At 34.5% G+C, this 26306-nt stretch overlaps 3 protein-coding genes across 4 annotated transcripts; all 3 read left to right on the top strand.

Annotated features, from left to right (window-relative positions):
• The first annotated feature begins 4917 nt into the window (after positions 1-4917).
• Positions 4918-7261, top strand: LOC110807820 (protein VAPYRIN-like). Its single transcript, XM_022033082.2, has one exon. It carries the CDS (start codon positions 5449-5451, stop codon positions 7036-7038), a length of 1590 nt encoding a protein of 529 aa, XP_021888774.1. The 5' UTR covers positions 4918-5448; the 3' UTR covers positions 7039-7261.
• A 724-nt stretch (positions 7262-7985) lies between these two features.
• Positions 7986-12714, top strand: LOC110807788 (ruBisCO large subunit-binding protein subunit beta, chloroplastic). 2 transcript variants are annotated; one of them, XM_088222052.1, is made up of 15 exons: positions 7986-8213; positions 8873-9123; positions 9232-9357; positions 9533-9670; positions 9756-9851; positions 9981-10223; positions 10682-10916; positions 11025-11194; positions 11318-11395; positions 11486-11557; positions 11658-11762; positions 11873-11965; positions 12051-12143; positions 12316-12439; positions 12538-12714. In XM_088222052.1, exons 2-15 carry the CDS (start codon positions 8887-8889, stop codon positions 12549-12551), a joined length of 1824 nt encoding a protein of 607 aa, XP_088078178.1. In that variant the 5' UTR covers positions 7986-8213; positions 8873-8886; the 3' UTR covers positions 12552-12714. The 2 variants fall into 2 exon arrangements, with proteins under 2 accessions (XP_088078178.1, XP_088078179.1); XM_088222053.1 differs by having other exon boundaries at positions 8880-9123.
• Positions 12715-20871: 8157 nt separating this feature from the next.
• Positions 20872-26263, top strand: LOC110807787 (5-methyltetrahydropteroyltriglutamate--homocysteine methyltransferase). Its single transcript, XM_022033029.2, has 12 exons — positions 20872-21030; positions 22036-22389; positions 22504-22591; positions 23010-23137; positions 23217-23608; positions 23716-23879; positions 24250-24330; positions 24443-24609; positions 24695-24800; positions 24947-25197; positions 25309-25510; positions 25620-26263. The coding sequence occupies exons 2-12, from the start codon at positions 22040-22042 to the stop codon at positions 25986-25988; spliced, it is 2298 nt and encodes a 765-aa protein (XP_021888721.1). The 5' UTR covers positions 20872-21030; positions 22036-22039; the 3' UTR covers positions 25989-26263.
• Positions 26264-26306: the final 43 nt, after the last annotated feature.

A 26306-nucleotide genomic window follows, 5' to 3' on the forward strand; every position in this document is an offset into this window, starting at 1 on the left:
TTTTTTAGAATATTTTTAAACATGACTTTTAACTATTTTATTTTCTTTCCTTATGAAATAGATGAAATTAGACATGAAAAATATCAATGACCCAAACAAGAAAAATATTATTAACCAAATTGTAATAAAGTATCAAAGTTTATAAACTAATTTGATAATTTATTCTATATTTTTAATATGATTTTTCACTCGGCTAACTTTTTAATGCTAAAATTAAGTTTTGACCTTTTATTCAACAAGTGAAGAAATATTGATTTTAAACATAAAAAAAGTCCAAAACAAACCCTAAAAAAGGCCATCAAATATGAATTTATACAACACTTAAGCCCAACTTACAAATGAGATTGTCTGGTATTTTATGTTCAATCATTCACTTTGGGCCAAATTTGTTGGCCCAACAAGGAACTTTGATATTGGTATTTAATGGGAAGCTGCCAACAAATCGGTAGTATGTGACCGTCATGTAATTTTTTTCTCGTTATATCCTCATAAAATATACTTAATTTTAATTACACTCTTAAATAAATACTCTATTTCTCGTATTTTTTCCTCAAATTAACTCATGGTATGTGATTGTTTCAAATACATTTTAATTTTTTATTTATTAAAATAATTTTAGATTTAATATAATAATATATAATTTCAACTATTTGTTTCTAATAATAAATAATTTTATTTTTATTAAAATTAAATTAATGTGATAAAATAAATAATTATTATTTATTTTATTAAATATAAAAATTTAATTTGATTATGTATAATAATTATTTATTTAAATACAAATTTAATTATATTTTTATATAATTTATTTTTTTTCATTATATATTTCTTATATATCATTTACTATTATATATAATAAGTATGAGTAAATTAGTAATTTAACTAAAAATATAACTATATCATTCTATCATCCAAACAAATACTTGTCTAAACATACATTAATACACAACTATCCAAACATTAAAAAAAAAAAAAAATTTACCATTTTCATCTGTATTATTGTCATCCAATTACTGTTATTGTCATACATTAATTACTAATCACTAAAATTTATCCAAACAGGGTGTTAATGTTCTTGTAGATTCAATCATGATGTTGTGGAACGAAAAATAAAGCTCGTATTTGCTTTTTAAAAAATAATAGTAATAAATATTTGATTCAACCTTACGTTGTTTTTCGTTTAATTAATATCTGCAACCTATCAATTTGTTGCTTTTGTGATGCTTAAACTGTAACACCCGAATATTTTTTTTTTTTGTAATATAGGATTTTATCCTAAATCTAATAAAATAATTTTTTAAGTTTTATTTTTATTTGTATTTTATTTTAGAGTAAAAAATGAAATAAAATTAATGGAAGATTTAATTGAAAATAATTTTTGAGAAAATATGTGAAAATTTGAGTTCTAATTGTATTTTTAAAAGAAAAATCAAAAAATAGGAACCAAAACGCAATTTTGAGAAGTTTCGATACGTCAGACGCCCGGTCAGCAGGCCCGGTGAATTAGGACGCGTCACGTAGCAGTGGACGTTGATGTGGTGCTACGTGGGCGATCCGCGTGTCCGCGATCAAACGGTCTAGATCTGTTCCCATGCGCATGGACGACCCAGATGCGTTCCCTCCCCACACGCCATCTGATGGTCAGATTTGATCGCGATCGAACGGCTCATAGTGAATCGCGATGGAAGGTCCAGATTGGATCGCGATAAACAGTCTAAATTCACTCCCTAATTAATTGCGATCGGACGGTCCAAATCAAACGCGATAGATGGCCTACATCAAAAGCGGACAGATATAAATAACCCTCATCCGCACGAAACCCTAACCCTAGCCGCCAGAACCTCTCACCGGAGAAGACGACCCAGCTGCCGGGGAGCCGGCAGCTGCCACCCGTCGCCGCACCGGAACCCTTTCCGATCGCCAAAAAATGTAAAAACTCATTCTTTTGCACAAAATTCAATTTTAAGCTCACATATGGCCAAATTAGAGTAAAAAGACCGGTCAATTGGCCGAAAAACGTCGGCGAAGCCTGGCGGCGACGCTGCGGAGAATTTCATAAAACACCTCCGATGAGGCCCTTTCCGATTCCTATTCTGTGTAATTTTTTCACCGTTTTGATCACTGTATTCTTCTCTACAGGTTGACTAGAGCAAAACTGTAACACCTACCAAAACTTTTTTTTTCATTTTTTATTAATAAATATAAGTATTTATTTATTTAATTTATTTTATTATATTTTGTTTTATTTTAATTTAATGAAAAAAATAGGTAAAATTTATTAAAAATTAAATTGAAAATAATTTTGAAAAAAATGGGTGAAAATTTGAGTTCGGGTGGTATTTTTAAAAGAAAAATCGAAAATCGGAAGTTAAGACGCAATTTAAAAAAATTTTACCACGTCGGACGCCCGGTCAGCAGCTCCAACCAACAAGGACCCGACAAGTGGCAAAGGCGCTAACGCGGGAGGCCACGCAGGGGAGAACCACGTGGGCGATCCACATACGCGCAATCGAACGGCTGAGGTCCATTCCCGCGCGCAATGACAACCCAGAATGAATCGCGCATGGATGACCCAGATTGGATCGCGATGAACGGTCCAGATTCACTCCCTATTTAATCGCGATTGGACGGCCCAAATCAAACATGATAGGTGTTCTATTCAACCTTACATTGTTTTTTGTTTAATTAATATTTGCACTTATCAATTGTTGCTTTTGTGATGCTTGAACTCTTTAATCTGTACAATTTTTAAATAATTTCTTCATCATTATGAGCAATTGTCAGTCGATAACAAATGATTACTTGCTATTAGTTGCTCCTTTAAACTATCTGTTTCTTTCATTTGGTGGGAAATTGATTTAAGAATAAATGATGTTTCATTAATTGTGAAACTTGCAAGTTTGGCTTTCTATTTCCTTTATAATTAAATAACAAGGTTAATCTCATTCTTGGTTGTTAAAAATTTATACATTTACAATGATACTTAATTCTAGATTTTTGTTTATATCGTGGTTGAGTATATTGATATACTTAATTTTAAATAGAAAGTTAAACGACGTAAAACATTAGCAATACCATTTGAATTAGAACATATTGATGAGGTTTGTTTTTCTAGTAACATGATGCTAAATTTGGACGAAGGACGAACTAAGTAACAAATGGCTTACATAAGTCATATCATCAATAAGTTAACAAGATGAAAACAAAGAGATGAAATTGAATTTTATCCTAGAGGGGTAAATATCCAAATCAATAAGACTATAGAGAAAACATTAAAGAGAGATTGAGAGAACACGAGAATGCATTAGAGATTTCGAGATTACCTCGAAGGACATTCTTGTGAAAGACTAAAATCATGAGGGTAAAATATTAACCAAGTTGGAATGGTAAGAAAGATTAGATATATTGTATACTTAGAAATATTATCTTGTGATGCTTAGCAATGTCATTATAGTTGGCCAAGTAAATGATTTTCAATCCAGCACATATCTACTTGTTTCAATAAACAATTAACAATAATAACCCAAAAGAACATCTCTATCATCCCAACCATTATTAATGACTTGTGTATAAATTAATAATTAACATACCCAATTTCGTACACAATTTAACTAATCATATATATATATATATATATGACTACAAATATTAGTATATAAATAATATAATGAATCATTTTTTTTAGTGGGTCTAAATTTTTAAAATGATGAATTGAAACAGTAAAGCTATTCTCAAACCAATGGCATCTTTGACAGAGTAAACATACATGGTGTAGTTTGTCTTCCTTTCCTCATCATAATGAAATTGGAAGAAGAAACGATCCCACACATATATTCTTGTAAGTATTGAAAGATCCATTCATAATTAGCCTGCAAATGCTCTTGTAATTATGCCCAAAAATGGGTATCATCGAAATTGGTAGAATATTTTATTTATGATCTTTGTTTGTACCCAAAATTGTATATATAACTTAGTTTTTTTTTTTAATCAAAGTATTAACTTGTTGGTCACCTTATTATTATTATTTTTATGTTTATGAAGTTAAGTTTGGTTTAATAATATAAGATATAATTTATTTGTAGATTTAATTTTTTTTAATTGAGAATTCGAAGAAAAATTGGTCAAATTTTTAACCCGTCGTGACTATTCAAATAAGAGAATTTAACTTCAATGAAATATTATATTTCGTTTTTCTCCACGAGAAATATGTTTTGTTCATTTATTTAAAAAAGGAAAAAATAAATTTAAGAACAAATTAAAATAAACTTAAACACAGAGAATAAGTTAAAACCAAAATCTGAATTTAGATTGCTTTGCTGTTGTCATTATTATTTCATTGTTACTACCAATGAATTGATAAAGATTTGTTGCTGCTGTAATCTTCCCAATATCTCACTCATTAGTTTAATATATATATATATATATATATATTTATTCCTTGAATATCAATTTCTTTACAAATTCAATACACTTAACATTTATGTATCTGTTTTTTGTTTATATTACTTTTTTAAAATAAATTATTAAATTAATATTTAAAATTCGAAATTTATTAGAATTTGGTTTTTAATATTTTATATTCATTTTAAATCTATTAATACCTGCTTTAAATATTATATATATATATATATATTTTTTTTTTTTACCTTAATCTACTATGTACTTCTTTAACTTTACCCTTAGTAAGTAATACACCTTATTAATCATATCTAACTATCTCTGCCAAGAAATTAAAAACAATTTAATTGAATAGTTATTAAGTTTTTCTTCTTTTACAAGAAATTTTTGATTTTTTTTTTATTTAAAATGCTATTGGCATTGTATTATGATCAATTATCTACATATTGTATATATTTATAGTATAAAAATTAAGAACATATCCCATACAGGCACCTCCTATGATCACACTGCAGGTATCTTCTGAAAACATATACCATCAACATAGCTAATATACATATATTTTATTGATTGCCTAACCCATTGGACCTATAATTATACTCTGCAAACAAAATGATTCCTTCTTTGTAGTAGTACTCTGTATATATATATATATATATATATACTAAAAAAGAAAACTTCCCATTTTTAAACGACAGAAGATGCCTCGTTGTGTATAGAATATAAAAAAAAAGTAAGAAATCGACAATGAAAATGACTTGCAGAAACACCTCCGATAATAACTTTCTGCCTTTCTCTGTCTTCTAGGGTTTCACACATTTCAGACGCCGAATAGAACAAGTCTTCTTTGTTTTTCACAACACCACTTGTCACTCTCCAGTTACAGCCGGCCATTTCCATAATTTCTTCCTTAAAATCCACCAACCCACTTCATTTCTCATATTTTCCTTCATGGGTTTTCATCTTCCTTCCAAACCCAGAAAAACCCATCAATCATTTTCTCCCATTTGAAGATATTAAGTAAACTTGCGGGGATTGTTTTCATTAGCCATGGATAGGCTTATAAGCTTGGAGCCATCAAATCTTGTGGTGATCAGAATAGAACCAGGTAAAAAATGCAGCGGAAGTCTCTCTCTCCGCAACGTTATGTACACCATGCCAGTTGCTTTCAGGCTCCAGCCAGTTAACAAGATGCTCTACACGGTGAAACCCCAGACCGGGATCATAGCGCCTCTAGCTACACTAACCGTGGAAATAATATACCACCTTCCCCAAGAAACTCTCCCCGAGTACTTCCCTGAAACCCATGATTCTTTCATCTTGGACAGCGTGGTTGTCCCCGGTGCAGCCGTCAAGGACCCATCATCAGTTCCGAACGACTGGTTCACAACCAGGAAGAAACAAGTTTTCACTGACAGTGGAATCAAGGTCATGTTTGTTGGCTCCCCTATTTTGGTTCAGTTAGTAATGGACGGTTCAATGGAGAAAATCAGAGAAGTACTAGAACGTAGTGACATGTCATGGAACCCAGCTGACTCAGTTGATTCACAAGGCAATAGTTTACTCCACCTTGCTATAGCTCAAAGCAGACCTGATATTTTCCAATTACTCTTAGAGTTCCAGCCGGATTTTGAGTTACAGAACCGATCAGGTTGCACCCCTCTTGAATCTGCATCTGGGTCCGGCGAAACCTTGATCGTCGAGCTCTTACTGGCTCGTAAAGCAAACACAGAACGATCAGAATCTTCCCTTTTTGGCCCAATCCATCTTGCAGCAGCAGGAGGTCATTTAGACTGTTTGAGGCTTCTTTTACTTAAAGGAGCCAACGTTGATTCCTTAACAAAAGACGGCAATACAGCTCTACATCTTGCCGTTGCAGAAAGAAGAAGAGACTGCGTTCGTCTGCTATTAGCAAACGGAGCCAAACCTGATTTACAAAACTCTGGCGACGGCGACACGGCCCTGCACGCGGCGGCGGGACTCGGTGACGACAATATCGTCAAGCTCTTGCTTCAGAAAGGAGCTGCTAATAAAGATATCCGCAACAAGTATGGCAAAACAGCCTATGATATGGCCGCGGAGTACGGCCATAGTAAGCTATTCGACGCGTTGAAACTCGGGGATAGACTCTGTGTAGCGGCTAGGAAAGGCGAGGTTAGAGCAATCCAGAGGCTGATTAACAATGGTGCCGCCATTAATGGACGTGACCAGCATGGTTGGACAGCTTTACACAGAGCAGCATTCAAGGGGAGAATTGATACAGTGAGATTCTTGATTGATAAAGGGGTAGAGATGGAGATGAGGGATGAAGACGGGTATACGGCTTTACACTGTGCGGTGGAAGCTGGACATGGAGATGTTGTGGAGTTGTTGGTGAAGAAGGGAGCTGATGTTGAAGTGAGAACCAGTAAAGGTGCAACTGCGGCGCAGATTGCGGAGTCACTGCAGTATGTTGGGATTAGCAGAGTGTTAGTTCATGGCGGGGGTTTGAAAGAAGGTGCGGCGGGCATGGGAGGGATGTTTGGGAGTGGGAAAGGAGGGAGAGAGGTTGAGGGTAAAGGGAAGATGAAGAAGAAGACGGTGAGGGGAAGATCATTGCGAGGTAGCTTTGATAGATCAATGCCATTAGCAGTGGTTTAGAAATGAGATTTAGTAGAGGAAGAATTTTCCTCTCTTTTTCTGGTTCTGTAATGGAAGTAGATCACTCAAAGTAGATACATACATATATATATATATATATATATATATGTACATGTATCTTCATTCCATGATCTGAAACAGTCATAGCCATATATATAAATACACATGTTCAAAGTTTTTCCAAAGGAAATTCAAAGTAAAATTTATAAAATGATGTGAAGATTTACTGTCTTGTTATTAAAATACAAAATCCTACTTAAATTATTAAAATTTTAAATGTAATTTTAGAAAATCAAATGAATTTAATTATATTTTACATTTATACAGCTAATTTTTATAGCTTTAAGGCATAAATTATTAAAAAAAATAACATTTAGCAACTAATTCCAACCTAACCAATTATCATGTAATAAAATAATAATTGGTCCATTTATTTGGTAAATTTTAGATGCATATAATTGACTATATTTTACATTATTTCTATATTAAATCATGATTTTTAGAACATACACTAAATTTTTATTATTTTTAGCATTTACATTTTTTTAAAAATTTAAAAATTTCGGATAGATCGAATATAAAAATGATAAATAATATTCGATTAGAAGAAATTATTTGCTAAATATTATTAAATTTGTATTAATTTAATGCTAATATAATATTTTATTTATTTAAATTGAGTGAAAAATTTTATAAAATAAAACTTAATTAAGTTATTGTTAATATAAAAAATAATTTATTTCCTAAATTGAAGCAAAGAGGAGGGGAAATTCAACCGGGAAGCAATATATACGCCATAAAATAAATAAATAAATAGAAAAAGAAAATGTTCTAGAGTGTTCTGAGGTAAGACAAATAGAACGGTCCCTACAAAATCCAACGGCCCAGAATCAATCAGAACCTTCAAGACCTGAAATACCGTTTGCTCTTTAAAACACACACTCCCTTCAGCAACAGCAAGCAGGGAAAGGGTGAAAGATAAACCTAACTCGTTTCTTACCTCTCTTATCCAAAAACCTCTCCGCTAAACCCTAGTCGCTCTATACTTCTCCGCCGCGTGCTCTCTGGATCGGAGCTCAACTTTCGTCTGTTAGGCGAGTAGGCGTCGACTTCTCCGACCAGCAGACACTGTTTTCCCTCGTTTCGTCAGTCCTTCTGAAACTTCATTTCAGCTGGTAAAATTCCACAGTATTCTTTTATCCTCTTTTCGATTTTTGATATAGATTTATTCTTTTCAGCTTGATTTTTATTTGTTTCTATTTTGATATCTGTTCATGTGCTTTCATGAGCTGCTTGGGCGTAGTTTCGTAAGTTGTGTTTTATCTATATACGTTAATGACTTTAGGTATCGTTGAATCTGTGTATCCTCACCGTATCAATCGAATTTCTAACTGTTTCGATTTGCAATACTCTTATACTGGGTTATTTTCTCAGCATTTCCTAATTCTAACTGATAATCCTCGAGTCACTTTATTTCAATTGACCTGAGTTATTTTTCTCTTTAAGGATTGCGGAATTTACGAGTTCGAATTAGCAGTTTTGCAACGGATTTATGAATACATGTTTTTGTGTATAAAAACTTTGTCGTTATACATAAGGTTTTGTTGGTAGCGGAGATGAGATGATGCTATATGCTCGTTAACAAATCACGCTGATGACATATTTTGGGTTAAGATTGATGGTGGTTCTCTATTTAATAAAGCAGGAATCTTCCTAGATACATGGTCATTAATGAGCAAGGAATTGAAAGAATATGTCTATCATGTTGTTATTTCTGTTGTTTTTCTTCTATATCTTGACAATTAACCGAAAAATGATGGTGAAATGTTGTCAGCCTTCAGGGAGTAAATGGCATCATCTTTCTCTACCATGTCTTCAGTTGGCTCCTTGGCTGCCCCCAACGGCCGTGTGATGGATAAGAAACTTGCTTCTTCTTCTAGCAAGTTTTCATCTTTGGCTTCCATTTCTTCAAGCCCCTTTGGGGGTAGACGGAATGTAGTAATACAGAGAACTCGACTTCCCAAAATTTATGCAGCCAAGGAGTTGCATTTCAACAAAGATGGAACAGCAATCAAGAAGCTTCAGGTGAGTATCCATTTGATGATGCTGCTTTGTTGACCGCTTGCGTTGTATTGACTTGGTCTTTTTGTTTGTCTCATCTACTTTATCATTTTCCTTGTCCCTTCTTTGTAGACTGGTGTTAACAAGCTTGCAGATCTAGTTGGGGTTACTCTTGGGCCAAAAGGCAGGAATGTTGTTCTAGAAAGCAAGTATGGTTCCCCAAAAATTGTTAATGACGGTGTGACCGTTGCCAAGGAGGTATGCATGTACTCCTGACTGGTAATTGGTTTTTAAATGGGGGCTGAGTCAAGAATCATGAAAAAAAAACAATTAGAGGCTCATTTCTCATGTAGTAGTTTCTATACTGTTTATCTCATAGTCTTAACAAATCATGTTTGAGGATCCTGATGCAATACTGCAACTACTTTTCCAGGTTGAGTTGGAGGATCCTGTTGAGAACATTGGTGCAAAGTTAGTGAGACAAGCCGCTGCAAAGACTAATGACTTGGCTGGTGATGGTACCACAACATCTGTTGTTCTCGCACAAGGCCTTATTGCTGAAGGTGTCAAGGTTAGAAATGTGACCTGGGCATTTGTTTTTTTTTTTTTTACGCTAAAATAAGTGTATTAATACTAAGTTAAATGAAATTATTCAGGTGGTAGCTGCTGGAGCAAACCCTGTTTTGATTACAAGAGGAATTGAGAAGACCACCAAGGCCCTAGTCTCTGAGCTAAAGTCAATGTCAAAGGAGGTAATGTTAAATATAATTCATTAAGGTTTATATGCTCTAGGAATTAATAATTTTCTTTGCTTTAATTTGCATAATTTGTACTACCAAGGTCATGCCCGAAATTTTGCTAAGAGTAGCATGGAATTGTAGGTTGAAGACAGTGAACTTGCAGATGTTGCAGCAGTCAGTGCAGGAAACAATGATGAAATTGGGAATATGATAGCTGAAGCAATGAGCAAAGTGGGTCGGAAGGGCGTGGTTACTCTTGAGGAGGGTAAAAGTGCTGAGAACAACCTCTATGTTGTTGAAGGAATGCAATTTGATCGGGGTTATATTTCACCGTACTTTGTGACTGATAGCGAGAAAATGGCAGTTGAATATGAAAACTGCAAGGTATGTCTTCAGATATAATTTTTTTTTTCCGTGCCTAGTAATTTAATCTGGGTTTGTTAATGAAATTTCTTTTTCTTTATGATTGTGTTTGGGGAACTCTTTATTTTCTTTTGTACTACAGAATCTGCATGGGGGGGGATTGATCCCTTTGCCTCTACCACTAGGGTCCCTGGCATTTTGGTCAGGATGGGTGCCTATTTCTTTTTGTTGTATAATAAAGTTCTATACCATGCTTAAGTTATGATAATAATTTGGAAGTTGAAAAGACGGTCTCAAAGTTCAAGAATATGTGTTGCAGTGGTACAGTCTCAGAGGTTATTGAAGTTCTATGTTCTGTTTTTCTTCTGATCATCCTGGCAGGCCAAACCAATACAGCCAAAAATGAAAATATCGCGGCTTTTTTGTATTTGACTAATCCTTAATTCTCACACAAATGTGCATTTTCTATTTGGTTGCAGTTGCTTCTTGTTGATAAGAAAATTACAAATGCAAGGGATCTTATTAATGTTCTGGAAGATGCTATTAGAAGTGCATACCCAATTCTGATAATTGCTGAAGATATTGAACAAGAAGCTTTAGCAACTCTTGTTGTGAACAAGCTTAGAGGTTCTTTGAAGATTGCTGCTCTCAAAGCTCCTGGCTTTGGAGAGCGCAAGAGCCAATACCTTGATGACATTGCAATTCTAACTGGAGGTTAGCAAAAATCTGACAGTGCTCCACGGTGCTTATTTCTTTTGGTTACCTAAATTTTTTCTTGGTTTATGCTAGTCATGATTGAGATATCTCTTGTTTGGTTCTCAGGAACTGTCATTAGAGATGAAGTTGGCCTTTCACTGGACAAAGCTGGCAAGGAGGTCTTGGGTCATGCTTCCAAAGTTGTTCTTACCAAAGATTATACAACCATTGTGGGTGATGGAAGCACACAGGAAGCAGTAAGCAAGCGTGTTGCACAGATTAGAAATCTTATTGAGGTAAGGATCTTGGCATCTCTTTCAAACAAGTACATTTGTTTTTTTTTTTTTCGTCTTCTGGTGCTGCTATTTAGTGCACTTGAAGGTGATGCTGATTCCTATTATATGATTACATTCGTGCAGGCTGCAGAGCAAGACTATGAGAAGGAAAAGCTTAATGAAAGAATTGCAAAACTATCAGGTGGTGTTGCGGTGATACAGGTAGGCTCCTTACCATGGAGAATTTGTTTGAATGATCTTTAAAGATAATCACACTGATGATCTGTTTCCTGTTGACCTGAACTTTCGCAGGTTGGAGCACAAACTGAGACAGAACTTAAGGAGAAGAAATTGAGAGTCGAAGACGCACTTAATGCAACGAAGGTAAGTAAACAGTATCCTTACTCTTGAAATGAAATCGACCTAGAGGAATGCTTGCACAAATGGAGTAGAATCAAGTGAGTGAAATCTTGATGTTTTCCAGGCAGCTGTTGAGGAAGGTATTGTTGTTGGTGGTGGATGCACACTGCTGAGACTTGCATCCAAAGTGGATGCCATTAAGGAAAGCCTTGAGAATGATGAAGAAAAGGTAGTTCTGAATGTTTGATTATCTGAAAATGCTGTCTAGATTTTGAGGTTTTGCAGAAATCAAGAATGCCATAGATACTACTTTGCTTATGTTTCCTTGATTGATTGTAGGTGGGGGCAGATATTGTTAAAAGAGCTCTAAGTTATCCTTTGAAACTAATTGCCAAGAATGCTGGTGTTAACGGAAGTGTGGTCAGTGAGAAGGTGGGAAGAAATGTGATATTATGACCAGATTATGTTGATGCAAACCTTAAGCCTATCGGTGTTAAAATTTTATGTTTTGTTGCAGGTGCTCTGTAGTGATAATCCTAGATACGGTTTCAATGCTGCAACTGGGAATTACGAAGACCTAATGGCTGCTGGAATAATTGATCCAACCAAGGTCTGTTGTCGTATTTTAGGTCTTTGTTGATGGAGGATTCTTTCATACCACAAGTTAATAATAGCGTCAGGGAATTTATGGTCAACAGTGAACATGTTACCTGTGATGGTGAAGTTTTCTATTTGATGCTGACTTGGTTTTTTTTTTTTTTTGGTTGAATCATCTAATTCAGGTGGTCAGATGTTGCCTAGAGCATGCCTCTTCAGTGGCCAAAACATTCTTGATGTCAGACTGTGTTGTTTCTGAGATCAAGGAGCCAGAGGCAGCGCCTGCTGGAAACCCAATGGACGCTTCAGGTAATCTGGATCCCTGTTTGGAAAGATGATCGTTGATAATCTGTTTATCATAATCTAGTTACTGAATGTTTTCGGCTGTGCATCCTGGGAATTTGCAGGATACGGCTACTGAGGGTGAAAGGCAACAGAAGAGAGGGAGCGAATAAAGATTGCAGCCTCCAATCTGTATAGGCCGCTTTACATTGGATAAATTAATGGCGTAGGCCTCGGTGTAGAACTGTGATAAGTTTGAAGGTTGAGATTTTAGGGTATTCTAGTGCCATTCATGTCTGCAATGCTCTTTCTCTCTCTCTCTCTCTCTCAAATGCCCTCTCTTTTGGTTTTTATTCTGGTGATGGTCTTTTGATTTCAGAAAAATTCTAGTAGGTAACAAAAAATCTGATGTTCCGATAAATTAAGCAATTGATTTGAATGGCCGATCAGATACTATGACAAATTGACCAACATTCACAAAGAACATCAGTTTCTTTTATAACCAGTTTAAAACACTAGCGTCTGCAATGCCAAACGTGTACCTGGTTGGTGAATGTGTCGTAGGAAATCCGGAGGAGTGCAACGTGGCGGAAGAAGTGGACTGGTCAAGAGATAGTAACCGGTGCGGTTGGTAGTGCTACCAACCGTTGAAAATCCCACCTGTACCTAAGTGGGTTGGTATTTCATAGATTTCATTGCGTGGAATTTCCTTTATATATTTAAATAAATTATTTAATATCAGGATAAATAATTTTATGTTTTTATTCGTAAAAAAGTTCATCGGAGATAAATTCTTTTACTTTTTTCAGACAAATAATACTGTATATAAATATTCGATTAATATTTAATTAAATTCCCACTGAAGTGCCCCGCGGAGACCCTGTTTTTTCGAAGGTACGCGGAGATTCCAACCACTATAAAGCTGAAACCCAGCTTGAGTTTTAAGTAAGCAGCGCGTGGACGGCCCTCTCCGGAGCAGAGCGTGCTCTTCGAATGCTGATTTGCCAGCGTGATTCGCAGCGTACCACCGACACGTAATCCTCGCGTGTTGCCGGCCACCGAACCTGGCTTCATTTACGACTTGCATTCACGTTTGAAGAATGTTTCTTTTTAAAGAAAAATTAGAAAAAAAAAAATATTATTTGAGGTTGGATTAAAATTAGTAAAAATACTTTTAATTAAAAGTTATTTGAGGTTGGATTAAAATTCCATTTCCGTAGGATTAGAAAATTATACTACAAGTAATTAGTGTATATATATATATATATATATATATTTGGGATAAATTAAGTGCTGCAGTTTATAAAAAAAAAAGTTATTTGTTTTTTTAATTTTGGTTCTCTCTCCTCCATTGCCATTCTTATAAGAGAAAAAGAACCCATTTTCTTTTCTTTTTATTTTGAGTCTCTTCTGCATCTCCTTCCATCTTCACTACTCTCTCTTTCTTTCTAGCTTCATCTTTGCTTCACCACTTCTCTCTCACACACAAATTCAGCAACCTCGAATGTAATGGCAGCAGAGTCAAGTATCGAGTCTCAACCCCAACAAAGTCGGTCGTTCTTTTGTTAATGACGCGACTGTTTACTCTGGTTCGAGGCTGCTAAATAACGCGTCGACGGCTAAATCGTGAAGGAAGAAGCTGCTCGCATGCAGCAAGATAGAGGAGGTGGGCGGTTAGTCTCATGAAACATAGAACAAGGGTTTGTGTGTGTGTATATATATATATATATATATATGGGTTGTGTGTAATTGTATTTTTTTGAATACAAGTAATTTTGAAATTTTAAATATAAATTTTTAGTAAAAATTAAGCATTAAAATGGTTTTACATTTATTGAAAGCAGATTTTAGCTTTGTCTGATACTAAAAATACTTTATATTTTCCTCCTTTGATTGTAAAAGTATTTTTAAAAAGTAATTTAAAATTAAAAAAATTAGATCTTAAATTCCAAAATAATTGTTGTTATATGTTTTACTTTAATTTTTAATTTTAACTATGGAATTATTTCTCATATTACAATCAATATTTTATATTCTTATTATAAATTAATTCTTTGATTATCCATCTAGCAATCAATCTCAAAGAAGAAATCCACAACATAATTGGGAATCTCTAGCATCTGGTTTTTACATGCACACAAATTTCTTTTTCTATTCATAGGCTAGGTTAACATGTGCATGATTTATATATGACTCCGAAAATTTAAAAGAAATAAATAATAACTTAAATGTAGAAGTGAAATGATTAATTAAAGTTTATATTACTTACACAACGACTTAAAGTACTAAATAATGATACCTGTTTGAAGAAAATACAAAAAAATTAAGGAAGTAAACAAAAAATAAAATAAAATTGACATCCTACTCGCAGCCCTCTTGCAGATCGGACTTTGGATCATGTTCTTTTTAATCTGAAATGGTTAAATAAAAAATAAACTATGCTACCCCAATAAAAATATTATGCTACTCACCGACACAGAAATAAAGGTTGGTAGAAAATTAAAATAAATAATAGAGCACTTAGTTAAACAAATACATTTTTTAATAATAAAACAATTTACCGTTCACTTAACGCAGCAAAATTTATAAAAACAACCTATAGAGATAATAACATAACACTTATCATGATTTCATATACCATCGGTAACATGCATACATTAAAAATTCATATTCCATAAATCAAACAACAATTGTCTCTTTTCATTAGCCTGCTGAAATCCATGAGGGTTCATAGGGATGTCCTGCTACATGTGAACCCTTTTCTTTATCATTTTCAATTAACGGGTTGTCCTCATACCTTGTCCAGTATGAGCGTCAAATTCTCAAGTCTCGATATCATGTCCGGTATGAGACAACGTTCACGGTAGAGCTCCCTATTATACCTGGTCCGTCTACCATCTTACAGAATATTTAGTAAAATTGTTGTTTCATCAATTCACTTAATAACACAGTTCTCATTTACTTTTAATCTCTAGTTTTCTAATTTAACCATAATCACATAAACAAACAAATATGCATTAGGGAATGCAATAATATCTCGATTTTTCAATTTAACAGTAGTTACATAAGGCAGCAATACATGCATTCAAAATCATAAAATCGATAAATCAGATATTATTATGCATTCAAACTGTAAAATAATCGATAGAAATTAATAGAGAATAATTTCCAATTCTATCTTCATTAGTAACCCGTAATTAATTATAGATATTTTTTAAATTGTACAAAATACCATATTATTGTAAATTTAACTTCAATTTCATAATAAATAATAAGGTAAGAGATTCTTACTCAATTTGATACCCAAAAGGCTAAACTGTTAACTGTGCTTACTGGCGGTCCTCAGATTTTCTGAATTTTTCTTTGAAAATTAAAACGCACTATAAGTACTTATAAATATCCCAAAAAACCTAAAATCAGTCTCAGAACCCAATTTTGGCCAATTCTGAAATTCTAGCATGGTAGCTCCGCCGTGCTTCGGTGACAGCTCTGCCGCCCACGGCGGTGGTCCACCTCGAACTGGCTATTTTCGACCGAATTCAACTAATTTTGTATCAATCTCTACGAGAAAACACGTTAAGGGGCCTCGATTATCCGAAAAAATACAAAAAACTGAAACTCACTGATGACCGCGCTTTTTGGTGTGACGGCTCCTATGGCTCACGTTGCGGTTAGGCGTTTTGCTTCAGTCAACCTGTGGAGAAGGAAACGGTGATCACAATGGTGGAAACATTACGTAGAATGGGAATCAAAAAAGGTGTCATCGGAGGCGTCTTGTGAAATTCCCTGCGACAGTGTCGCCAGACTTTGTCTGCGGTTTCCGGCCAATCAACCGGTCCTTTTGTTCCGATTTAGCTATAGGGGTATTTAAAATTGAATTTCGAGTAAAATTTTTTTTTTTTACATTTTTTGACGGTCGTAAGTAGCTCCAACGCGGCAGCAGCTCTCCTTCCCGACGGTTGGATCTTCTTTTTCGGCGAGGGTGTCTGGTGGCTAGGTTTAGGGTTTGGTGTGAAAAAAGTTATTTATATCTGTCCCCATCTAGTTTGAATCGTTCATCACATTTGATCTGAACCGTCCGATCGCGATTAGATAGAGAGTGAATCTGGACCGTTCATCGCGATCTAATCTGAACCGTATGATCCCATTTAAATCTGACTATCTGATCGTGTTTGGGGAGGGAACGCATCCAGGTCGTATGTGCGCGCAAGAACGAATGTGAAACATTCGATCGCGAGTACGCAAATCGCCCGCGTGGCCTCCTATGTGGCAAAACTTTAATCGTTAATTGTGTAGATTTTGTACTGAAGATTTGTTGGACGTATAGTACATGCACTCTTGCAGTATTTTGAGAAGCTCGACTCGAGCTTTACGACAACTCTCTTATGGGTTATTGAAGAAACAAAAAAAAAAAAAAAAAACACACACACACACACAAACATGTAGATTTCAAATTGTTTAGCTCTTACCTCTCCGTAGCTACTTTGCTTTCATGTAACCCTATATTTATCTATATGTATTACTCATCATATAACCGAAATATTTCTTTATATTTATGGTGATGATAAATTTTAGTCAACGGTCTACCAATGAATGCTAAATAGCGACAAAATAAGAACATGTATATAATTTTGTGTAATTTTCAATGTACACAATGACTCTAACTAATTGATAGTATTTTACAATTTATATTTGATGTGTACGTTTTGTTCATATATATATATATATGTGTGTGTGTGTGTGTGTGTAAAATATATTTGCGAACATGAAATAATTAGTACCCTTTACATTAAAAAAGCATAATCTGTTCTTGTTCCTGACTAATTTTGATTAAATTATTAAGCTCGACAGTGAGTAATCAATATTAATTAAAAATAATTATTCTTTAAATTTGTCACGTTGAAAATTATGTGAAAAGTTTCCCTTCGTAGATTTTAATATTAGAACAAAAGTAAGAACCAAATTGCATTAGCCTTTAGTATATAAATATTGGGGAATGATTAATTTATATATGTATACATTATATATATATATATATATATATTATATTATGTACATATAGGTTTGATAGCAAAGAGCATCATAATTTTGAAGGAAATGGAGTCTTGATTTTTAAGAAATATATAGCACGGGACCGATTGGCAACAGACAAAATGGTTGGTAGGTGAGTTTTTTAGATGACTCTTGGAAAAAAAGGATATAATGCCTGCCCACTTTACCTACTCAATTCTCAATTACGGGTCGAACTCATAAATATGTTTATCTAAATACATTACATTTTATATCATTTATATATATATATATATATATAAAGTTATAAAATTTGAAATAAAGTTGATAAAATATAAGTGATGTATATTTTAATCATTTAAACTCATTTATTATCTAAATATATTACTTAAAGTTATAATATTAATACGTGAAAGATAATCGATTCAACATTTGCCTTAAACCTCCATCTATATGTAACTTTAACAATATCAATTACCGTTTTATTTGAGTATGCACGCATAAATTTTATAATTACAACTTTTATTTATATTTAAATATATATTAAAAAATAATAAATATGAAAGGTAATATATAATAGCTTAAATAAGTTGTATTTTTTACTTTATTAATTATGAGATCACTTACTTATTCGTTTACCACTATTATTATAGTTCTAATTGACACGTTTCTATTTTTTAAATATTATTTATTAACGAGAGAAGAAAAGTATGCCAGTCGGCGAAAACATTAAGAGAGAATGACACTTCTAATATTTGAATGTCAGAAGACTCTACTTTTAATTCTATTTCAAAATATCTTATTAAGAGTGCAATGTTTTATCTCCTTACGTATGCCGATTAAAATTTTAAAAATAACTATTTCAATTATTTTTTAAATTATCCGAACAAGTTATCGTATTATTGTCTATGAAACAAATCTATTACATTTAAATTCTAAAAGTATTATCTCTACGTAGTTTTTGATCTTTTTCTGACTACTATAATTATTTTTTTTTCTTCACACATAATTTTAATTTATTAAATTTAAAATTAGATCGTAGATTGATAAGATGATTAAAAATATAACATATATACTATATGAGTTAGTATAATAAGCAACGGATAATCATAAGTTGAATCCTAACGGTCACGCTAATACCTCATTTAAGATAGAAATAAGAAATGAGAAGAAACAAATTTCATTCATCACACTAACAAACTCTTATCACTTTTGTTAAACCAAAAATCATATAATTAAATTTTCAACAACCCAAGTTTTCGAAATTAGGCTGCCTCTTTCCAACCAAACCCCAAGACATGGACACTTTTTACTTTTTAGTAAAATTCACCCACCCCCAAAACCCAACATATATAAATGTATAAACCAAGAAAAGAAAAACCAACCCAAAATTAAAATTACCCACGTAATACATAATAATATACTATATATGTAGTATGAATCATGGTAACTTATAATACTAGTAAAGTAACTTATAATGTTTCATCATGGGTCACCATTATGATTTATATCATGCAATCTAATTCTAATTATTATTACTTTTTCTCCAAAAAAAAAAAAAAAAACAAACTTACTTAATTTCTTGGGAAAAAAAATTATATATTATGGTGCATTGCACTATATAATATAGTTTTGATTGCATATAAATCTTTGCTATTAATTATAAAATATATATATATATATAGAGGAAATTGAGATATTTTATTAAAATATAACAAAATGGGTGCTTTGTAGGTGGAGGCTGCCATGACCAACATGCATTCATGTAGTAGAGTAATCAAGTAAGCCGGTGGGGCCCGTCTCACCTACTCACACCCCAACAAACCCCATACGGCTAACGCAGACATTTTACACTACGATAAGGGTAATTTCGGTAATTCACTATGAAATATTTTAAAAATTATATTTTTTTAATATTAAAAAAATGCAACCTCTCCCACCGTAGTGCGAAGGAGTGCTCTCACCACCGAATCCCCACATACCCCAGCCACCAACCATCCACGTGGCTTTTTTTTTTTTTTATATTGTTTTTATTTTTTCCACTCCACGGTAAATAAAATTTACCGTTGCAACTTGCGTCTTATATTTTGCGACGGGGTAATTCTCAGAATTTCCGCCCAACTGATCTTAAGGCGCGTGACAGCACGCCCAAAGTCGGGGCGAGGTGGGAATTATCAAAATGATTGATTCCGTTAACGTTAATTTTAGTAAAACCAAAGAACGGGAGATTTGATAATATTAAAATAGTTTGAGGTGTGTATTAATAAAATTAAAAATAAAAAGTATAATTTGATACAAATAGTAAAGTGCGAGGTTATTTTTTTATATTAATTATTTTTAAAAAAATTATTAATTTAGTTCTTAAATTATAAATTATGTTAAAACTACTATCTAATTTGTTTAATTATAATTTAACTCTTAAAATTATAAGATATAATGAATTATTTAACAAAATAAGATAATATATATAATTAAAAATTTAAATAAGACATAAACCAAATATTAAAATGATCAAATAATAAGAGAGTAGTTATTGAATGAAGTAAAGAGAGAGCATGAACTTTTTTTTTTATTTTTGGATACAAAAAAAAATTAACTAAGAGAGTTAATAAAAACAATCATATATGAATATTATATAGTTTGAGTCAGAAAACACCAATGATATTATTACAAAAAATACTAGGAGCCTATGAAGTAGTTGTAACAAAAATAACTAAAAAAATTTAAACTTATTAAGGGTCTAAATAAATAATTAAGTAATAAGACAGTAGTTATTATGTAGAGTAATAAGAGAGCATGAACTCTCTTTGATTTTGGATTTCACTTCTCCAAACTCTTCATTTTTATCTTAATTTATTATTATTAAATCGATTAGAATATTAGTATGCAAACGGTATCAACTTTCTTATTTTACAATCAAACAACAAATGAGTACCAATAACAATTAAATAAAGAAATAATAAAAATAAAATAAAAGATATTCGTTGATTATAAAACATAAGATATTTAAATTATTTATTATATATTTATTTAATATATTTTTATAAATTAAACATCATGTTATTTTTATTAACTATCTCTACTTAATATTGTCAAATTTTAAATTTTATCTATATATAAATTTAAAAATTAAAAATAACCAAAATTTTTGTATAGTTAATACTATTGAAATATTTAGAGATATTTTTATAAGAAACGTTTTAATTTAATTGATAATGGCGAATCATCACGCGTGAAGGAGCATTTCTCCAATTGGAAATAAGAGCCCCACAAGGATAAAAAACCTTACACTCCTCCCACGCTCCAGGAATGCGCGTAAGAACTTCCCCTCAAAAATTTCACTGAAAATTATACTTGCAATAATAATAATAGTAGTAATAAAGAAAACCCAATATGACGTAAGCTAATAAACATTAAAAAATTCAAGTATGAAATGAAAATGGTTTGAGATCTGCATCTGCTCCCAGCGTCTATAAATAACCCAAAGCCCACTCATCTTCTTCGCTCGTGCCATCTCTTCTTCTCTTATCTGTCCTTCCAACCAGAGTGCGATATAATACCCCTCAAGAACCGCTCTTTGCTTCGCACTCCGTTTCTCTCTCCGAAAGGTATGCTGCCCTTTCGTTTTCTTATGGATGGCTCCAAAACTTTCTTGCCCTCCTCCCCCGCTCTCTCTAAATTCCCAAGTTTTTTTCGCTTCTTTCGTTGTCTTTGAGGTTTTGTCTTTCTTCTATTTTCCTACACGGGTTTTCTTTAAATCGTTTAGATCTTCACTCATTTGGTTCATTTCTTGTTCACTTTTTTTTTTTTTAGTGATTGAGATCTGCTGGTGAGTGGGCATTACCAGAGTCTTTTTGGTTCTGTATTATTGATTTGATATAAGTTTTGTGATTTTTAAACCATTTTCAAGTTACTCTTTTGCCAGATTGATATTTTTCTGGAGCTGCTCTGTTTTCCTGCGGGTCTTTGTTTTTCTGGCTTGGTTAGCTTTCTAAGTTACAGATCGAGTGTGTTGTAGTTTTAGGATTTCTAGATCTGTTATTAAATGGTTGTTGTTTGACCTAGATCTGTTGCTTATAAGTTATCTATTGTCTGTGATTTACTTTAAATGAGAAGCTTGGAGATTGTGTGTCGGGTCTGTTGTACTCCTTGTTTTTCCAGATCTCCTTGCAGGCCTTTTAGATCTGTTGGTTTAATGGAATTGTCGGGTGATGTACATTATTGTGCACTAATTTCAAGATCACAAATGTCAATTTATTATTTACACAGATAACCGGGATACTACTTGTCCCGTACTCTGACCCTTGTTTGAAAGAAAAAAAGTACTGTCTAAGCTATGTTGATTTTTACTTCATATTCATTTAGACCATGTGACCATGTTGCTTCCTTGATTAGTGAGAAAACTACTTGTCCGTAGAGGTCTATGGAACATGACATGCTCTGTGAATCTAATTGTTTCTATCAAGGTGGATCTTCCTTTGTGAAGTTTCCCATTATCTGGGTTAAGTTGTTATATATCATTTTAGGATGATTGGCAAAGTTACAACAGTTCAAGAATATTTCATTGTTTTGTTTGTTTGATTGTTTTTGTTAAAATTTATGCTCTGCTTCAGAACAATGGCATCCCACATTGTTGGATATCCCCGCATGGGCCCCAAGAGAGAGCTCAAGTTCGCTTTGGAGTCATTCTGGGATGGCAAGAGCAGTGCTGAGGATTTGCAGAAGGTGGCTGCTGATCTCAGGTCATCCATCTGGAAGCAGATGTCTGACGCTAGAATCAAGTACATTCCCAGCAACACATTCTCTTACTATGACCAGGTTCTGGACACCACTGCAATGCTCGGTGCTGTTCCACCCAGATATAACTGGAATGGTGGTGAGATCGGATTCGATGTTTACTTCTCCATGGCCAGAGGAAATGCATCTGTACCCGCCATGGAAATGACCAAGTGGTTTGACACCAACTAGTAAGTGATGCCTCCTAGTCCCTTATACGTACCACGATATATAAGTTTTTAATTATGCTAAATGGATTTATGGTCGGATTTGGATGCTTATCCATGTGTAATGTATTGATGCAGCCACTTCATTGTACCTGAATTGGGTCCTGATGTCACCTTCTCTTATGCTTCTCACAAGGCAGTGACTGAGTACAAGGAGGCTAAGGCGGTATGTGCTCATAAACTACTTTGGCTTATGTTGCAATTTTCCTATGCAAGTGCCCTAATAGTAATATGTTCTTTTCCTAAGAGAAGTACGACCGATGAACCATAATAATCCATTGATTTAGGCTAGATAGCTGAATGTTATTGAACAATCAATGGGTAAAGGTTCAACATTTATTTTCAGCTTATTTTGAGTCTGAAATTTACGATAGATCAAACCTTTGTACCTAGTTTGTGATGCCTTGCAGAAGTTGGTAGCCAGTTGTTTTTTATGTTGTATGCGCCCTGGGTTTAGCAGTATATTGACCGGACCCATAACACCTACCATAGGTTTCATTCGTCATATATTTGATAGTTTTTTATCCTCTTTTACTACCAATTGAACTGTCAATTCTCAAGATCCTTTTCTGTTTGTCATGCAGCTTGGCGTAGATACAGTCCCAGTCCTTGTTGGTCCTGTCTCCTATTTGTTGCTCTCTAAACCTGCTAAGGGTGTTGAGAAGACATTCTCTCTTCTCTCCCTCCTCAACAAAATCCTTCCGGTCTACAAGTAGGAGGCTGAACTTTATTTTTTTATCGGTGTTGTTGTTATATACTAAAGGACCTGCTAATGATGAATACCTTTTCAGGGAGGTCATCTCTGAGCTTAAAGCAGCCGGTGCTTCATGGATTCAGTTTGATGAGCCCACACTTGTGTTGGATCTTGATGCTCACAAATTGCAAGCGTTCACTGATGCCTACTCAGAACTAGAATCGACTCTATCTGGTTTGAGTGTTCTCATTGAGACCTACTTTGCTGATGTTCCCGCTGAGGCATACAAGACCCTCACTGGTTTGAAGGGTGTTACTGGTTATGGATTTGATTTGGTTCGTGGAACCAAGACCCTTGATTTGATTAAGGGTGGTTTTCCCAAAGGCAAATACCTCTTTTCTGGAGTTGTTGATGGAAGAAACATTTGGGCCAATGATCTTGCTTCTTCTCTTAGCACCCTTCAGGAGCTTGAGGGCATTGTAGGCAAAGGTATTATTTTTTTTGAATGTATTATCTGGGAATTGGTGATAATTGCTACTTTGTGATATTGGTACGTGGCATTTCTTAATTTAAAATTTCTTTTATTCTGTATTCAGAGAACCTTGTGGTCTCCACCTCCTGCTCTCTTCTCCACACCGCTGTTGACCTAGTTAACGAGACTAAGCTAGACAAGGAAATTAAATCATGGCTTGCATTTGCTGCCCAGAAGGTTGTTGAAGTGAATGCATTGGCCCAGGCTTTGGCTGGTCAGAAGGATGAGGTATTCTTCTCTTCATAAAAGTTACTACAATTTTTTGGAACATGTTACAATCAGAGGTTACTGCGTTTTAGGTAGACAACTAATGGTTAGTTTGCTTTTAGCTAATTGGCTGCTGTATCTTTTTGTTTGAAATTGAAAATTTACCCGGAAAAGTGAAATTGGTCATTCCTACTGGAAATTTTTCTTGTGAAATCTGAGAATTATGCAATTCCAGAACTAACAGTTTGAGCCCCTTTGGGCGCAGCTTAAATAAAATAAACTTCTTTGGCGCTGTTGTGTTTTCTTTTCCGTTCTTCCCAGAAGTTCTCTCTATGTTTTTTCCCCTAAATTTGAGGAATGCCTATTCACTAATGATGTATCTCTATTTCAGGCATTCTTCTCTGCTAATGCTGCTGCTCAGGCTTCGAGGAAGTCCTCCCCAAGAGTGACAAATGAGGCTGTTCAGAAGGCTGTAAGTGCTTTGATCAATTCATCCATTTCTCCACTGCCTTTCAAACTTTGAAATATTATCTTTCAGAGTTCTTTCTATTTTTCCCATTGTTCACCATTCTTGGCTGGTTCAGGCTGCTGCTTTGAAGGGTTCTGACCACCGCCGTGCAACTAATGTTAGTGCCAGACTGGATGCTCAGCAAAAGAAGCTTAACCTTCCAGTCCTCCCAACTACCACCATTGGGTCATTCCCACAAACTCTGGAACTCAGGAGAGTCCGCCGTGAATACAAAGCTAAGAAGTGAGTCTTCCTTTTGAAAACTTTCATTGCTTACTTCTAGTTTCTATAGTATTAATCAATGCCTTTGTCGTACTATTGCTGTCAGGATCTCTGAGGATGATTACGTTAAAGCCATCAAGGCAGAGATCAAGAAGGTCGTTGCTCTCCAAGAAGATCTTGACATTGATGTCCTGGTTCATGGAGAACCTGAGGTGAGATTTCCTCTGCCTATCCGGCCAGGAAGAAGGCAATTCATGCCCTAGGATGTTGTGCATTCAAATTTTCTTGCTTTGGATAATGGATGTATTTTTACTCCATAGAGCAAAGAGAGTGACTTCTGCTAAATGTCTTGTTACAGAGAAACGACATGGTTGAGTACTTTGGGGAGCAGTTGTCAGGTTTTGCCTTCACTGTCAACGGTTGGGTGCAATCATATGGGTCACGGTGTGTGAAGCCACCAATCATCTACGGTGATGTGAGCCGCCCTAACCCAATGACTGTCTTCTGGTCCTCAACCGCTCAGAGCATGACATCCCGCCCAATGAAGGGAATGCTTACCGGCCCTGTCACAATTCTCAATTGGTCCTTTGTCAGAAATGACCAACCCAGGTATATAAAATGAATACTGAGTGAGGAAAAAAGAGAAAATGGAACTCTTTGAACTTCATATAGATAGTTGGAGTTACACATCCTTAACATACTGTATTTGTAAATGCCCAGACATGAAACCTGCTACCAGATTGCTTTGGCCATCAAGGACGAGGTGGAAGATCTTGAGAAGGCAGGCATCAACGTTATTCAAATTGATGAGGCTGCTTTGAGAGAAGGATTGCCTCTTAGGAAGTCAGAGCAAGCTTTCTACTTGGAATGGGCTGTCCACTCCTTCAGAATCACCAACGTCGGTGTCCAGGACACTACCCAGGTTTGTTTATCCTCCCTATTAATTCCCCACAATTTGAGTTGTACTCTACTCTTTTCTGTAACTTGAACTTGTTTTTTGCAATTGTCTCATCTCTCTCAAATCCTAACAGATCCACACTCACATGTGCTACTCCAACTTCAATGATATCATCCACTCAATTATTGATATGGACGCGGATGTGATCACCATTGAGAACTCTCGATCAGATGAGAAGCTCCTTTCTGTCTTCCGCGAGGGAGTGAAGTATGGTGCTGGAATTGGTCCTGGCGTCTATGATATCCACTCTCCTAGAATACCATCTACTGAGGAAATTGCTGACAGGATCAACAAGATGCTTGCGGTGCTTGAGACAAACATCTTGTGGGTTAACCCTGACTGCGGACTCAAGACCCGCAAATACTCTGAAGTGAAGCCGGCCCTTAAAAACATGGTTGCCGCTGCTAAGCTCCTGCGCACAGAGCTTGCCAGTGCCAAGTGAGAGAGAGGTTGGGGCTGCGGAAGCTATTTGGTTGGTTTTTTTAGCGAAGAGGAGAGAAGGGAAAATTTGTCATATTAATTTTTAATAATTGCGGGTTGATGAGGGTAATTGGTTTCCATTTTTAATTTTCTTTTCGATTGTTTTTGTTTTCCTTCTTTTCAAGAATAGTTTGTATTTCTGGGATTATGCCATCTTCAAGGCACTGAGATGGGCATGGAAGTTGTACTTCACTGAATGAAAATGATGCAATATCATACCTGTTTGTGGATTAAAAAGCCTTGCCTCGCTCTCATTCTCTTCCATTATGAAAGACTGAAT

This window comes from Carica papaya, chromosome 6, assembly GCF_054855325.1.
Source record: "Carica papaya isolate Zhongbai chromosome 6, ASM5485532v1, whole genome shotgun sequence".
NCBI classification, from domain to species: Eukaryota; Viridiplantae; Streptophyta; class Magnoliopsida; order Brassicales; family Caricaceae; genus Carica; species Carica papaya.

Coding starts and splice junctions, on each gene's coding strand:
- LOC110807820 (XM_022033082.2), top strand. CDS start 5,449: ATGGATAGGCTTATAAGCTTGGAGCCATCAAATCTTGTGGTGATCAGA.
- LOC110807787 (XM_022033029.2), top strand. CDS start 22,040: ATGGCATCCCACATTGTTGGATATCCCCGCATGGGCCCCAAGAGAGAG. Junction 22,390..22,503: donor AAGTGGTTTGACACCAACTA/GTAAGTGATGCC, acceptor GTATTGATGCAG/CCACTTCATTGTACCTGAAT. Junction 24,801..24,946: donor TGGTTCATGGAGAACCTGAG/GTGAGATTTCCT, acceptor GTCTTGTTACAG/AGAAACGACATGGTTGAGTA.
- LOC110807788 (XM_088222052.1), top strand. CDS start 8,887: ATGGCATCATCTTTCTCTACCATGTCTTCAGTTGGCTCCTTGGCTGCC. Junction 9,124..9,231: donor CAGCAATCAAGAAGCTTCAG/GTGAGTATCCAT, acceptor CCTTCTTTGTAG/ACTGGTGTTAACAAGCTTGC. Junction 10,917..11,024: donor CATTGCAATTCTAACTGGAG/GTTAGCAAAAAT, acceptor TTTGGTTCTCAG/GAACTGTCATTAGAGATGAA.